Consider the following 16,246-nt stretch of genomic DNA (forward strand, 5'->3'; position numbering starts at 1 on the left):
TTGTAAAATTGTTTACTGTAAAGGTTGATTAAAACACTTTAATCATTCCTACACATTTGGGTGGTCATTGATGCATTCTAGATGCCAATCTTATATATGAATATGGATTAAGTTAAATTAGAGAATTAATATTGAATTAAAGGAGTTTAATTCATAATCCATATTCATTGCCAATATGTTAGGAACCTTTTAGGTCACATACAAATAGGCTTTAAGTGAGGATTAAAATGAGACATTAAGCAGTAGGCTGAAGCTGATATGTATTAGGCCTAATTAAAGTTAATTAGTTAAAGCTAATGAGCCTTGTATAATAAACCTATAATGGGTTTATTATCCATTGATTAGTTCTTATATTAATTAAACTTCATTTAGGATAATAAAATCCAACTTAAAGTAAGTTAGGATTTTGTAGAAGTCTTAAACCTTTAAAATCTTGATTAAAGGCCACATATAGAAAGAGATGCATATGGGGTAACAAGGTTGATTGCATATCTAACAGAGAAAAATATTTTGCTTGAGATATATACTCTAGGTGAATTAATCAATACGATTATTTTATTCATTGCCTTACTTGGAACTAGCATTCAATCTCCAACATCTCTTCTCAATCTCCTGAAAGTGGTTTAGTGAGATCTTTACTTAGAAACTTCTGTAGATCACCAAAAGATGCTGGTCACTTGAGTAGCTTTGAAGTGTATCAATCATCTATAAAGAATCAAGAATCAACAAAGTAAGAAGCACTTCTTCGATTGGCTAAGAAATTTCTTTTTAACCCTTTTCCATCTTTTGCTTGTTTTGTGTGTTATTACTATCTTAATCAATAAGATCATTTGTGAGAATTGAAAAAATTTTAAATTGCTCCCGTGATACCTTTTTTATGTTTTAATATCAATTCCTAACAATAGTATCAGAGCTTCCATTGATTAATTTAGTCATAAATGGTTGTATAATTATTGATTGATCATAAGCATGCAAATTTGGAATTTCTAGGTTGTTTTAAAGGTTTCGTTGGTTAAATTGAAAATCAAAAGTACTAAATGAGCTATAAAATTATAATTTAGGTATTTATTAGGTTAAATTAAAAGTTAAGATATTAATCACCCATGCCCTTGTTATTCTAACTAAACGATCAAATTTCAAATATCTAATTATGCATTATGCCTTACACAATCAAAGCAAATAAGATAAAAGCTTTCATACATCTATCCGCATAGTAATCGCACATGCCCTTGTTACTCTAACTTTAGCAATTTATTTCGTTCACACTCTGCTATATACTATGTCATTTTTGTTATATTTCCTAAGATTTGGTTATCTTAGTTTGCAAACTCTTTTTTGCTTGATTTCGCCTTTTGCAGCTGGTGTTATTATAGTACCATATAAGTAGAAATTCAAACTAATTTATCAAAAGAAAATTAAAAATAATACCACCAATAGATAGATAGTTCGATTTTATTTATTTATTTATTTTTGGTTCGCACTAAAGGTCAGATGGTATCTGTAGACTAATCCATCTCCCCTCCTAACTTCACATAGTACTCAGGAAGAGACCTATCTACAGCTCTTCTGTATCCTCTGAAGAAGCCTCCTGGGTCTGGGTTTTGTATAGTAGAGTGCATTTGGGTCCACCAATAGAAGCTTTATTTTTTAAAAATTCCTTGAACCAACTGACTGAAAGTTTTGGGCGTCTTGTCAGTTTATTCTTGCGGTCCACTTGATACAAACCCATCTTTATAGTATATCCACTTGACCACTCCATGTTGTCTATAAAAGACCATACAAAATAACCTTGCACGTTAACATTGAACTCACTGCCAAAAGAAAAAATCCATCAATCAGTAACCGTTTACTATAAAAATAGCTTTACTTTAAATCAAAATAACATTTAGTCCCACATTGGACAACCTTTTAAGGACTAAGACTTTTAATTTGATATAAGTTAAGAATGAAAGTGTTATTATTTAAAATAACAAATTTGAGACTATAAATGTATTAAAAATAAAAAGTATTTTATTCAATTTTACGATAAAAGGAAAGAGATGTGAAAAAGGGCATAATTCTGACAGCAAAAAGTAATTTGCTCTATAATAGTTAAAGTAAAATTTACAAAAATACTTTTTTTTTTCTCTAATGATTTTATTCAAAGATGTGCATCGATTTTAGAAACAGAAAAAGAGAAAGAAAAAAAAAAGAATTTTAATACCTACTTATTGATACTTATTCGCCGTATAATTAAAAGACTCATTTAATAAAATAATAATATTTTATTTTATTTCTTTTATATTAGCATAAAATTTACAAAAATACTTTTTTTTTTCTCTAATGATTTTATTCAAAGATGTGCATCAATTTTAGAAACAGAAAAAGAAAAAGAAAAAAAAAATCTTAATACCTACTTATTGATACTTATTCGCCATATAATTAAAAGACTCATTTAATAAAATAATAATATTTTATTTTATTTCTTTTATATTAGCATATCTCTAAAAACTAGATTAAATATTTTTATTTTATTTTATAATTCTTTTAATGACGTGATGGATTAAAATTATGTAATACCTTCTTTATAAGCTAACAAAGCATTTTCTTAAACGATATCCAAAGTTAATGTCAAACTTTTATTTTTAACACATTTACTTTAGACACTCGAACTCACCAAATGGATCTAAGGACTTTCCAAATATGTTCCTCATGATATTGTATCCTCTGTAAATCCTTTCGAGCTTCTTCTAAAGAGAGATTTATTCCATCTCCAATTCCTGAATATATTCAAAAATTAAATATTTTAGGCTAATAAATCATGAAAAAATTAATTAACTAGCAAACTGCTTTGTGAAAAAGGTACTTACCATTTTCAGTAATATAAATTATTGGATCCTTATATGTAGATTTGGTATAGTTCAAAATATATCGGATTCCATCTGGGTAAATATACAACCAACTTGGAGAAGCCTGCAAATTTATTCATTATATATTATATAAAATTCTCTTATTTCTATTTCTTTAAGCATTTTTGTTATTCAGTTGTATCTATAACAAATGAGCTAATTAACAGTGTGATGACTGAACATTTTTCTTAAATAGTATAAGGCATAAGCAGAGGTTTAATATGTAATGCACTGAAAATATTTCTTTTTTTCTCCTCAACACTAACCTGTAAGCCAATGGGTTTGTCATTCTTATACTCTGCAAACAAGAAAATGAAACTGTTATTTACTAGGAATTATATGATTAATCACCTTTTACTATGGCTAATTAAGTTGTTTTCCTTTCTCTTCTATGCCTTCTTTTTTTCTAAGAAAAAAAAACTCCTTTCTTTTTACTGGAGTGCATTTTATTTTGAAAAATTACCTGTCATATTCTCTAGAGCTTCCAATAAATGAAAAAGAAAGTTACTAAACGAGACAACACTTTGTAGTTTTGCACTTTTGTAACTCTAGAATGTAATATTGTGATAAAAAAAGAATAACAAAATCTTGTGATTAATGAATCTCACATGAGTTAAAAGGTGAAAGTGCTACAGCATCAAATTTTACCAATAAAATATAACTTTTCAAGAAAATCACATTTAATTTAGTTAAAAAGAAAAAGCAAATCTTCTCCAATTATTTCCTTTACTGCTCATCATATTTGAGAATAAAGCAACTTACTTGTCAAATTAACATGACTGTCAGTTGCATATCTGATATGAGTTGGATCAGGGTCAATAGTAGCATTGGCAGAAGCATAACTTGAAGTATAGGAGTTTATGCCAATAAAATCATATGATCCCTTTAGCATTCGAACTTGTTTCCTAGTGAATTTGGGCAATCGATCTGGAACTAGAGTCTGCATTGTCCTTGGATATTGACCATAGGTTAAAGGGTCCATAAACCTAAAAGCACGATGCAATTTTTTATATTAATTCATCAGTGTAAAGATGAAATAAGACTGATACCAATATAATTTTGAAGGGTTCCATTCAATATCGGCAAGTGTATTTGCTTTTTTACTTTATTAACGAAGGCGCAAATCCTAATTAAATCATACTATAATGAATATATTTTCCTACTAAATATATATATGTGGGAGATATTCCTTTTACAATAAAAAAGAAAATAAGTTTATTACAATGTATAAGCCTTAGTATATATATATATATATATATATATATACATTATTAAAAGAATTACATAGCTATAACTTATGTGAGAAGCAATACTCACCAACCATATATGAAATCAAGATTCCTTTGAGCTGCTGCACGGTCAGCAGGACTGTCGGAGTAAGGTTCAGTCCAGGTTACATCCAGTGTTATTCCAATTTTGCCATTTAGATGCTACATTAATAATAAAAAAAAAAATATAGACAGTGAGCTTTATATACGAAAGTTACTAGGCTGCTAATAGTCTTATGTTCTTTATGTCATACATCTTTGGACAACTATCTTGTAATATATTTTGCTTACCTGCTTTTTATATATATCAACAGCTGCTGCATGAGCAAGGAGCAAATGATGGCTAACTATGTAAGGTTCAGTTGCTGAGTTTCCTGCTTGGCATGCCCTATTCACCCAAGGTGAACATCGGCCTGGAGCCAAACTACCAGATTCATAGCTATGAGTGGAAAAAACAAATGGTTCATTTAAAGTGATCCAGTGTTTCACTCGGTCCCCAAATCTTTGATAGCATAGTTCCGCATAATCTCTAAAATCATCCCTATTCAAAGTTGATCTTATTAGCTAGATGTCTTGTAAACTTGTACTTCTAAAACAATTAAAATATGCTAAATTTAGGTTACATAAAGTCGATTTTTAGTGTATGCTTACACAATGTTAGGGCTTAAAAAGCCACCATACTTGTCTTCAAGTGCTTGAGGAACATCCCAATGAAAAATAGTCACGAAAGGCTCCAAGCCTATGTACACGAAGGAAAAATGAGAAGTATACCAATTTTAACCGGGTCTTTTAAGTTCTATTCATATACACATACAATGCTTGCTATAGGAAAAGCACTAGGCTAGATTTTATAAATTTCAAACAAATACAATGTAAACAATGTTAGAAAAAAAAAAGTAAAATCTTAATATTTTTTTTTATTATTTACTTATTTTTGTCATAAGATATAATAAATTTTAATACTTTTTATTTATAACTTTTCTTTGTTATTCGGCCTGCAAAGATGAATAAAAATATAAACTTAATATTTTAAAAATGGTGGGGATATTAAATCTATACTATAGATTAAAGTTGACTACTTTTAATACATTTCAAAGGAAATAACTTGATTTTATCATCTAAAGAAATTAATTTCTTCTTAGCGCGGTTTGTGGAAACTAGTTCTATTAATAATTAATATGGTTCATCTATAGTGATTAGTACAAGTGGTTGGTGAATTTACTTCATAGCTGGTCTATTATCTCGAGTTCCAGTTTGAGGAACAGTAGGAGTTGCTTATGGATTCTACATTTGCTTAGCTTTACTTTATGAAAAATTAATTCCATACTTTTCCAGTTTTTTACTCTATAAAAATTAATCTTATAGACATAAGACCTCAGGATCTGAATACCAATCCATCACTATACAAAAAAAAGTTTAAAGAAGGAGAAGAGATAATCGTCACCATTGTTGATAGCTTCATCAATGACATTGTTGTAAAATTCAATCCCTTCTTCGTTTACTCCTTCCCTTACCCTTCCACCTGCATTTTAAAAATTTCACAATTAATGGTATATAAGGATTATATAGGTAGCCAACAGAGGTTAGCTGTTAACCATCCTGATCACATCTATATGTGTACTTACTGGGTATTACTCTTGACCATGAGATGGAGAATCTGAAAGCATTCATACCAATTTGCTTACTCATTCTTCTGATATCCTCCTGAAACATCAATGCCGGATTAATGTTCTTTATCTCAACCTTAACTAGTAATAGCAAAGTATACTTCAAGGAAATACTTCATACTTTGTAGAGATTATAAAAATCAACCGCAACATCTCCGTTGCTGCCATCATCTATCCTTTCTGCAACATTCACAGAAAAATTGGTTATATTTACTACTCATATTCACACACATACACACACAGAGAGAGAGAGAGAGAGAGAGAGAGAGAGAGAGAGAGAGAGAGTGAGAAAGAGAAACCTGGATACTCATGGGTAAATGTATCCCATATACTGGGTCCTCTTCCGCTTTTGTTTGCTGCGCCTTCGGTCTGAAAAGCATATAAAAGTTAAATGGGTAATGATATATGCATTGAAATTTTGTTGATATTTATGATGTACAAACCCTCGTACAGGCAACAACAATACAAGACTAAACAATTCAAGCTCCAAGAAGGCAAAAGAAACACCAAAAGAACATAGAAATCCTGTAAGCCTGGAAAATCCAAATATATACCTCAAACTTAAGAATACGTGGTTTTATTAAAAACATGAGCTTCTTCCTTAGTGTACAGTACATCAATAACTTAGAAATAGCAGCATATAACATGTATAGAAAAGGGCAGCGTGAGCTAGAATATTATACTTGGTATGCAGATGTAGCTACTCCCCAGAAAAAACCATCTGGAAACTGATTACTATCAAACTTAAGAATTGGAATCTCTTCTTTCTTTGACTCATTAGTATCAAGAGAGCCAATTATCAGCAGGACTAACAATCCTAACAGCAGAGAGCTTCTAGGTCCCATAATTATGTTCATGGTTTCAAGCTTTGGCGTTCATTTCTCATGGCAACACCCCCTTTTTATACACATCTTTAGGGACCATTGAACGGGCAAAATTCTTACATAGATTTGATGTACAATCATAACTAATAAAAAAGTGACACATATATAAAAATTTTACATTTTAATATTGGATAATAAAAATATACTATTTAAAATTAGTAATACCTCTTTTTTATATACATCTTTTAAAATACCGTCTAACAGATAGAATTCTCACATATACTTAATGGATACTCATAATTAATAAGAGAATGACACATATAAAAATATTTTACAGTTTAATATTGAATAATAAAAATATTTTTTTTAAAACTAATAATACTCCTTTTTATACACATCTTTTAAGAACCATTCAACTGGTAAAATTTTTATATAGGCTTGATGTTTATTCAAAACTAATAAAAAAGTAACACATATGTTTTATATTTTGATATTAAATAATAAAAATAATATATATTAATTATTTATTAATTTAATATATAAATAGAAACATAAATGTAGTTTACACGAGAATTTTCCAATTAATAGCTCTTTTAGCCTTTGGATACGGGACCTATATCCACACCGTTGGATTAGGTCTTTCCAAGTGTTTCACGTGTTCATTTTATCCTGGAGGCTTTTTTATTTTTGAAAAGTTGACATTATTAGATAGCCCAAATTAATTCTCAGCTGAAGATGGCACACATAAATGCCGATCTTGTATGTGAAACTTGCAAAATTTTACATTAGCACGAGGGAAGAAAATATTGAATGATATAAGGGTTCAGATTTTCTAAGAGTATTCTTAAATAACTCTTTTATTATATAGAATCATTTAATAAAAAAAAACTCTAATATATATTTATTTTTTAAATATAAAATTAAAAATAGTTTTTACTCTCTACATTTGGAGAACCAAATACAATTTTTATTTTTATTGTAATTAATATATTATAACTATATATTTTATTAATTGATATCTACTATTTTTTTTAAATAATTTCTTTTTTTCTAAGAGCATTTTTAATGCACTCTTTATATATGTTAAATTTTTTATTTTAAAGAGTCCTATCATAAATGACATTTCAATGTATTTTTATTTTTTAAATATAAAGTAGAGAGTCAATTTGACTTTCTACAAATGGAGAGCTAGAATTCACTCTCTATTCTATATTTAATAAATGCATTATATATTTTTATGCATTTGACTTAACTGATATTTATAATTCTTATTTTTTTATTAGTAAAAATTAAAAAAAAAAATTAAAACTATTAGTGCTTATGAAAATAAAAATAAGATATAGAATAAAATATAAAGAGTCCATTAGATTTAAATAAAATATTTAAAATATTAATACTTATTGGATAAAGTAAAAAAAAAGATAAAAATAAAGAAATTATTAGACTCAATTTTTTTTTTACTTTTTTCTATTTAAATATAAATAATTTTTTTAAAATAAAATATGCTCTTTAAAATAATGAATACTACTGGAAATGCTCTAATAAATTTCAATAATTCACTAGCTCACTCATAATTTTATTTTAAAAATTAATATAATTTTTTTAATATATACATTATAATTAATAAGAGAGTGATATATGTATTTAAATATTTAAAAATTTATAACTATTATATTATTTAAAATTAATAAATATTAATCAACTATCTATGAAATAATATATTGTTCTACCATAGTTCAAAAGTAAGTCTGTGAGTGGCGGTTAGTGGCAGCGGCCAGCAGCATATGGTCTTAGGCCAGTGATTTATCTGTAATTGATTAAAAATGGTTGGTAATTTGTGATTATACAATTTAAATAAAGATATTTAAACTTTTTTTAAGATGATTTATTATATGTAGTTATATGTAAACCATTTTTTTCTTTTAATTATAATAATAATAGAAGGTTATGATGTCTATATATAAAAAATTATGTTAAAAAGTCACGATATTTAATTGAGCATTTGAAATAAAATGTTTACTATAATCTGTATCAATTAATTTTGAAACTTTCATAATGAATTGCACAATTCAAATTGTTTCCATTGATTATGTACGGTTGTAAATAAAAAAATATTTTAAATAAATAATGCAACTTTAGTAATAAATTTCATATATCAATTGTTGAACCTTTAAATGTCAATTGCTCATCAGGCTAAATATACTTCCAAGACCACAATTTCATAAATTAGGATCATCAACGGTTTAAATATGCTCATTTATGCCTCATCCAAAGCACTCGCCAAATTTATCTCTAATTTCTTTTATTCGTGATTAAAGTTATCATTTTTTTTAGATCAATCGTAATTGTTTTAGTTTTTTATTAATTGATTTTAATAAATAAATATTAATTTTTATAAAATTATATAATTTTATTTTATAAAATGATAAATTTTTCTTTTATAAGAGTGGTGACGTCCATATTAAATTATTTTATATACAAATAATAAAAAAAATATATTTAAATTCAATATTAAATAATTAATTTCATTATAAAATATCTATAAAATTAATATATAATTTAGTACCAGAAAATCAAACATATTTTCTATAAAGTTATAATTTACTATTACGACTTATAATAAGATGGGAAATAGAGAGTATATTTTTTTCTAAAACAGCACTTGACATTTCACATTGGCTTGTGTTCTGCCTACAATTTTCGTAAAGCGTTCCCATTGGCATCATCATCATTTATTACTAACATGGTCCTGATGGGTAAATTCTAAAATGACCGACCAAATCCTCAAGGTCCATAAAGTCAAAATAGATAATATAGGTGGAGCTGCAAGCCCATTCATCTATAAACCCAAAGTCGAGCTCTTAAAAATTATTAATATATATCCTTTACAATTTTGAAAAAATTAAGAAAAACATTTCAATTATTTTGATGTTTACTCCGTTATATATAATTTATTTAGAGCATTTTTAATACATTTATTTATAAATGTTAAATTTTTTATTTCAAAGAATTATATAATGAAATAATATTTCAATTCACTTAACTGAACATCATATGCCAAATTGTCATAGCTAAGAACATAAAATTAAATAATTTCATATTCAGATACAACTAAAAGTGTTGGAGACATATTATGATCGAATTCTAATTGAATAGTCTGACCCGACCTAAAACTCTAGTGTATGAGCTAGAAGACTAATCCTAGTAGGATTAGAGGATCTTACCTCCATGAAGTCCTACTCATTAGAGGACTTGAATACATTTAGCTTCTATATAAAGAACTGAGGTGCAACATGATAAGTACATCCTACTTTACACACATACTACATATTATATAATTTAAACCTTTACTGATTTAGCTATCGAAATGAGTGGCCGAACAACCCCATTCGGTGCTTTGTAACTATTTTTTTAGGTACTCCGGAGCTCATGTCAGACTTGAAGATCTTGTTGATAGCTTACCTCTTTTAACCAAGTTATCAATTGGTACAATTTGTAGGAAGTTTTGAGCAAAAAAGTTTCTAACCTCATCAAGTTAAGCTAAATGGCATCCAACCAGAATCAGAATGAAGATGTTCTTCCTCCAGGAACTAGAACGAGAACTACTAATCCACCTTAAACTGATCCCTCTTAAGTTGATCCCCCTTAGATCTATACACCTCGGGTTGATGCTCCAGCATTGATCATACTATCATCCCAGCCTTGGAGACTAAATTTGTTTTTCAATAATTTCATTCTAGAACAAATCTTTAGTGGAAACTACACCTAAGAGAGGTCCACCTCGCATGAAAGACTTTGCAACTTCATTGTAGAGGGAGATGGGACAAAGGCCTCCACCACCTTTGTCTTAACTCTTGTTCTATCCTACATCAATCACACTACAGAGCTGACTTCTAGGGATTCCTCAAATTCCTTAGTAGCCAACGCCAAAGGACATTGTCATATGTACAATTGGTAAGTGAAACTGATGAAAAAAATATTATAAGAGTGTATTGCTCAAAACTTGTAAGGCAAGCCATGCCTATTAATACCAGTCGAGCTCTTACTACAACTGATCAGACCATTCATATTGGTCCACCACCGACAATACATATACTAAGGTTGTCAGACATACGGATAGAAAGATAACCGATCTCGAAAGAGAAACAATCGAGCTAGAGATACAGAGGATGAGAGCTCTGGTTTTTAGACTCATGATTCATAATGGATTAAAGATACTATTAATAAAAGGACAACATGAGCTTTAAAGAAATACAAAACTATAAGAGACGTTGTCCTTCCCAAGGGTGATCTTTTATGCCAGAGCATCCTACTAGAGCACTTTCTTGAAAAGTTAACCTTGCCGCCCTTAGACTCCTATGATGGCCTAGGAGTTCCATTGGGTGTCAATAATTCCAACATCAAGATTGTATCAGATCCGATCAGGTGCAAGGTCTTTCCAATAACCCTGAAAAATAAAATGCTCAAAATTGGTATTAGAGCTTATCATTTAGCTAATATATGACTTCCTAATGCTTGTTGAACTCTTTAAAGCTCGGTTCATCATTAGTATCTCTCTGAAGAAGAGGTCTAGTGATATGAAGAAGTGTATTTAAAAGAGAGATGAAAGTCTGAATGATTTTATTAAGAGATTTAATAAGAAAGCTGTTTAGATGGAGAACTCAACCAAGATATAATGATAGATGCAATGACCGAAAACATTTGCATTAAAAAATTCAAAGACTTGCTGATAATAGATCCATTAGAATTGTAAATCGAGATTCATTAGTTTGGACAAGGAATATAAAGTTGGAAGGAAGACTGACTATGATGATCGGTTGAATGGAAGATCTTATCAGCCTAAGAAAGGGTACATGGGTGATAAAATGAAAAGCAATTCTAGAGGTGATGAAAATGAAAAGCAATTCTAGAGGTGATGATAAAGAGTTTGTTCCTCTATACACACTAAAAGATCAATATCTTGATGTGGATTTAAAAGAATAAAGGAGATATTCAATATCCCAACTGTCAACACCCATTTTCTAGATCTATATCAAGAAAATTATGAAAAATCCTATGATGAAAGTTACTGACTTTCTCGAGTCTCGAGAGATTGAGGACAGAAAAATCCAAGTTAGGTTTGAGAATAATTAAACCAATAATACTTTTTCTAGAATCAATTTAGACTTAATTGTTAAAAAAAACTTAACTTTAAGGGGTGAAATGGTAGTTTTTATAAGTTTGGAGACTAAATTGTCAAAAATTTTATAACTTCTTACCCTTAAACCAATTATCTTTACGTACAGCCAAATTAGCTTTGTGCGAGCCGACTGGCTCTACATATTGTCGATTAGCTAAATTTCAAAATCTGATGCCGTTTTGAGTGTATTTTGATTTTAAAATGCTAAAATATTAGTCAAAAAAGAAGTTTTTATAAGGTGCTTAACGATAATTAATATATTTTTATTGATTTTTATTTGATTTATTGGATATTAATAACTAATAAAGAAAATATTTTCTTTTAAATTTAAAAATCGATATGAGTCTATCTATTCCTTTATGCTTTTCTGAAAAATCCTAGCTCTATATATACATCGTTATAACCTAATTCTAGGGTTACCAAAACTTAGGAACTTTTAGCAAATATCAATCTTTAGCAAAAAACACTAAAAATACCCTATGTTCTCAAAGGCAAAGAGTTTTCTTGGTCACTTTAGTCATAGGTCACTAAGAGAGAACTCAGATTTGGAAAGATTCTCATTAAACGACATAAGCTTTTCCAAATCCTAGAGAACACTAGATTCTCAACTAATCTTTGATCTCACCATCTCATCGTCTTTATAGACTTAAAGATCAACATTCAATAGTGATAACTTGAGAATTCCCCTATATCCATCATCATCAACCAATCTTTCCCTTACTGGTTTTTTTTATATTAATTTATGATTCTAGAAACATCTCTAGGCTGATCTTTGAACGATTCACATGATTTGCATTATAGATTAGGGTTTCTTATGAATTAATATATTTTTGATTTTATTGGATTTTGAATATGATAATATGATATGTGACATCAACCAGTTGGTTTTGCACCATTGTTTGCCCTAATTTCGAATTTCTATGTATTCTGGCCTATTTTGTACATTATAGCTTAGTTTTAGGTGTTTTTCTTTCAATTTATTAGTTGTAGACGGTTTATAATAGCTAGATTTAATCTCATGCGCTTTAATTTTTATATTATATTAGTGGATGCTAAATATCTGCTATATGATTACTTAATTAAAATTGGACAACTAGACTTTAGGTTAAAATTGGATCTTAACATGAAAAAAGTAGTCAATTAGGTTAAGGGATGGTGAAATGGGCTTAAATTTAAAATCCATATAGACTTAGTGGGTTTTGCCATACTTTAATTTAATTAAGTTAATTGGGCCACATTATATTTAGGATCACTTAACTAGGCCTCAACATAAAAGGTAATCTATTTAGGCTTAAAGGCTGGAATAAAATGCATAATTTATAATTGGGATAAACTAAGTAAGCATTGTACATAATTAATTAGTTAAGTAGGATAATAAATGAAACATGGGTCAGGCTTAATAAAAATGGGCTAAACTTAAGAGGACCTAACATGTTGTAATGAATACTTATAAAATATAAATTTTTACATTTATAGGGAATAGTCTGTTAAATAATAAAATTTAAAATTAAGATACACAAATAAGAAAGTTGGGTTTCAGATCCATCTCTAGATGTGGCGAAGCTTCTTTATGTAATCTAGTACACCACTCAATTAATAAAAGTGTCTGAGAGAATTACCCATGTGGTGACTCCCATCTCCACTCTAGTCTCTGTGACTAGTTAATATGTTCATAATTAGGCTGAAAAATCTTGCAGTATCGTAGTCGCTAAAGACATTTGGGTGCGCAATCAAAATCGCCCCAATAGTGTCGACTCCACTAAGGACAAGAGAAGCTGAGTCTAATGTATATTTGTCTTTAATTCTATTATTTAACAAGAGATTCTTGCATCATCTACATGGTTAATTTCTTACCCCTAATGGCCCCAATGTCTTTGGTTAGTGGTTCTTTGCTTTCACTCAGACATTGGAATTGTGACACTGGCTAACCATCACTCACAAGTAATGGGCGAATTCCATTTGTTGCATGGACCCTTGAGCGGGGAGACCAGCCAAGAGAGAATATCTTTTATCCATGGGAGTCTTTTATCCTTACCCAAGACTCAACTCATGGTAATGACAGTAGCAATCTCTCTTAGGAACCCATCTTGCTTGCTATTCGAGATGCTTTTCCTTATAAGTACTTAAGCCCACATATTGGAAAGCCTTGGCCCAAAAACATATGGAATTAGGCATTAGGCCCAAAATATGCAGGCTTTATATTTATACCGGAAAACATCATCTTATTTATTTTAATATGATTTGAGAGCTTAAGGCATGCGCGTCGGGCCTACTATCTCCTGCTGGTAGAAAGTCCAGGTCCAAAATCTTATGAGAGAAAGACTTTCCATGAATTATATGCGGGTGTAATAAAGGCGGAAGGATGCTTTGTATAGTAACGTGTAAAATATCTTGTGTTTGCTGACCTTTTTTTCTCTTTGTCCTTGTGCATTACACGTGCATCATGCATCTCATGCATTGCATGCGTCATGCTAACACCTTATTTTTTAGTCATATAGACTCTCCTTTAGGTTGAAAGAAACCAGAATAAGGCTCTCTATATTGCAGTAAAGGTGAAAAGAAAAACAACCCCATGTGTAATGATGGATGATGGGTCAACTATCAATATGTGTCTACTTCTCACATACTCCCTAAGCTATGGATGACTACAAAAGACTTGAAACTATTAGATGTGGTTATAAGAGCATATAATGAGACGATGAGGAACGTGGAAGGGACGTTTTCAACACTGGAAAAAATGTGGCCATCGAATTCTGGCTGGAATTCACTATCTTGGACATCCCAGTAACCTTTGTTTTATTATTGGGTAGGCCATGGTTTCATGCCCTAGGAGGAGTTCCTTCCATTATACATTAGAAGGTCAAGTTCTCTTACGAAGGTGAGATAGTGACTACCAATGCTAAAGGTGGTAACATTGTCTCGGCTATTCCAGAAGCTATCAAGGAGCTAGAAGCCCCTATTGGATCCCAAGTTATTATTCTCTACAAGAACTACATAGATCCTAAAGTAGCCAACATGTTTAAGAAAATAGACTTCATTCATGGAATGGGGCTAAGAAGGATTCAATAGAATATCATAGAGCTGCCAGATTTCAAAGGACAGAAGACCCTACAGGGGCTAGATTATTGTGAAGAGAAAGACGAGGGTAAACCAAAGGGTAAGACTCTAAAAGACATTTTTGTCTAGGAATACAAGCTCTACTTTAAGGAGCCTTAACATGTTATAGTAGTTAGGACTGAGGTATTGGGATTTGAGATATTCAAGAGTCTGATCATCAACAGGATGGTTGAGCTAAGCATCAAACAAGTCCTTGAGAAGGTCACCATTAAGTTAGAAGACCTGAAGCCTAGAAGAATTCATCTGCCCGCTAGAAAAGCAGAGTCAACAAGAGCTAGTTGCTCTAATAGAGGAGAATATCATTGGTGTATTTTATGATAATGTAATAACATCTTATCTTTATAAGGATGATGTTTCTTTTGCTTCAAAGATCAATGATATAAACTCTAATTTTGCTTACTTGTGCAATGTTTTCCCTAATGATAGTGTGCATTTTAATAATCATGACATGTGCATGTTTGACATTGATTCAATTCAAATTTATTCATTTAATCTAGGTACATATGAATATCTAAAGCACATTTTAATAGTTCATGATATAACTCTCGAAGAGAGGAGAGAGTTTGAAAAATAATTGAGAAAAGAAAATTAGTATCTGTTTGGTCTTATAACGACATGCTAGGTTAGACAGGAAAATATCGGAGCACCATATTTCGACTTATCTACACGTCAAGCCTGTCGAGTAAAAGATGAAAAGACTGAGGCCGAAATGGGTAGAAAATATCTGAGAGGAGGTCGCTAACTAGATAAAATCTAATTTCCTTAATATAGTTGATTATCCTAAATGGTTGGTGAATATCTTCCTAGTTTAGAAGAAGTATGGAAAGGTAAGAATGTGTGTGGATTATCAGGACTTAAATAAGGCATTATCCTAAGGACAATTTCTCCCTTTCCTCACATGGATGTGATAGTTGACAGTGCCGCATCAAGTGTAATGTACTCCTTCGCTGAGGGATTTTCCAGATACAATCATATCATGATGGTAGTATTGAACAAACTGATGATGGCATTCATCATCGAATGGGGTATGTATTGCTATAAAGTTATGCCTTTTGGACTAAAGAATATAGGGGTAAGAGAAGGGCCGTAGTAGAATTCTTAGCTCAAAATGCAATTAACGGTTATGACCCTTAGGATTTGGAGTTTCTTGATGAAAACCTGTGGGCAATCGAGATTCAAGAATGGAAGATGTACTTCGATAAAGCAGTGAATACGAGAGGTGCAAGGTTAGAAGTAGTTCTAATTATGTTGGAAGGAGAGATGCTACCAATATCCAAGAGATTGGACTTTTGTGAAAAATAAC

General features: G+C 30.2%; 1 protein-coding gene across 2 annotated transcripts; it reads right to left on the reverse strand.

Moving 5' to 3' along the window:
• Positions 1–1,434: 1,434 nt before the first annotated feature.
• Positions 1,435–6,692, reverse strand: LOC8270580 (beta-glucosidase 24). Of its 2 annotated transcripts, none has more exons than XM_048375398.1 (13): positions 6,507–6,692; positions 6,123–6,192; positions 5,945–6,003; positions 5,782–5,860; positions 5,601–5,678; positions 4,808–4,895; positions 4,448–4,685; positions 4,206–4,318; positions 3,651–3,874; positions 3,155–3,186; positions 2,850–2,952; positions 2,657–2,759; positions 1,435–1,811 (listed from the first exon to the last, which is right to left on the reverse strand). In XM_048375398.1, exons 1-13 carry the CDS (start codon positions 6,678–6,680, stop codon positions 1,556–1,558), a joined length of 1,617 nt encoding a protein of 538 aa, XP_048231355.1. In that variant the 5' UTR covers positions 6,681–6,692; the 3' UTR covers positions 1,435–1,555. The 2 variants fall into 2 exon arrangements, with proteins under 2 accessions (XP_048231355.1, XP_002520638.3); XM_002520592.4 differs by having other exon boundaries at positions 4,448–4,697.
• Positions 6,693–16,246: the final 9,554 nt, after the last annotated feature.

This window comes from Ricinus communis, chromosome 6 (assembly GCF_019578655.1).
Source record: "Ricinus communis isolate WT05 ecotype wild-type chromosome 6, ASM1957865v1, whole genome shotgun sequence".
In the NCBI taxonomy this organism is placed as follows: domain Eukaryota; kingdom Viridiplantae; phylum Streptophyta; class Magnoliopsida; order Malpighiales; family Euphorbiaceae; genus Ricinus; species Ricinus communis.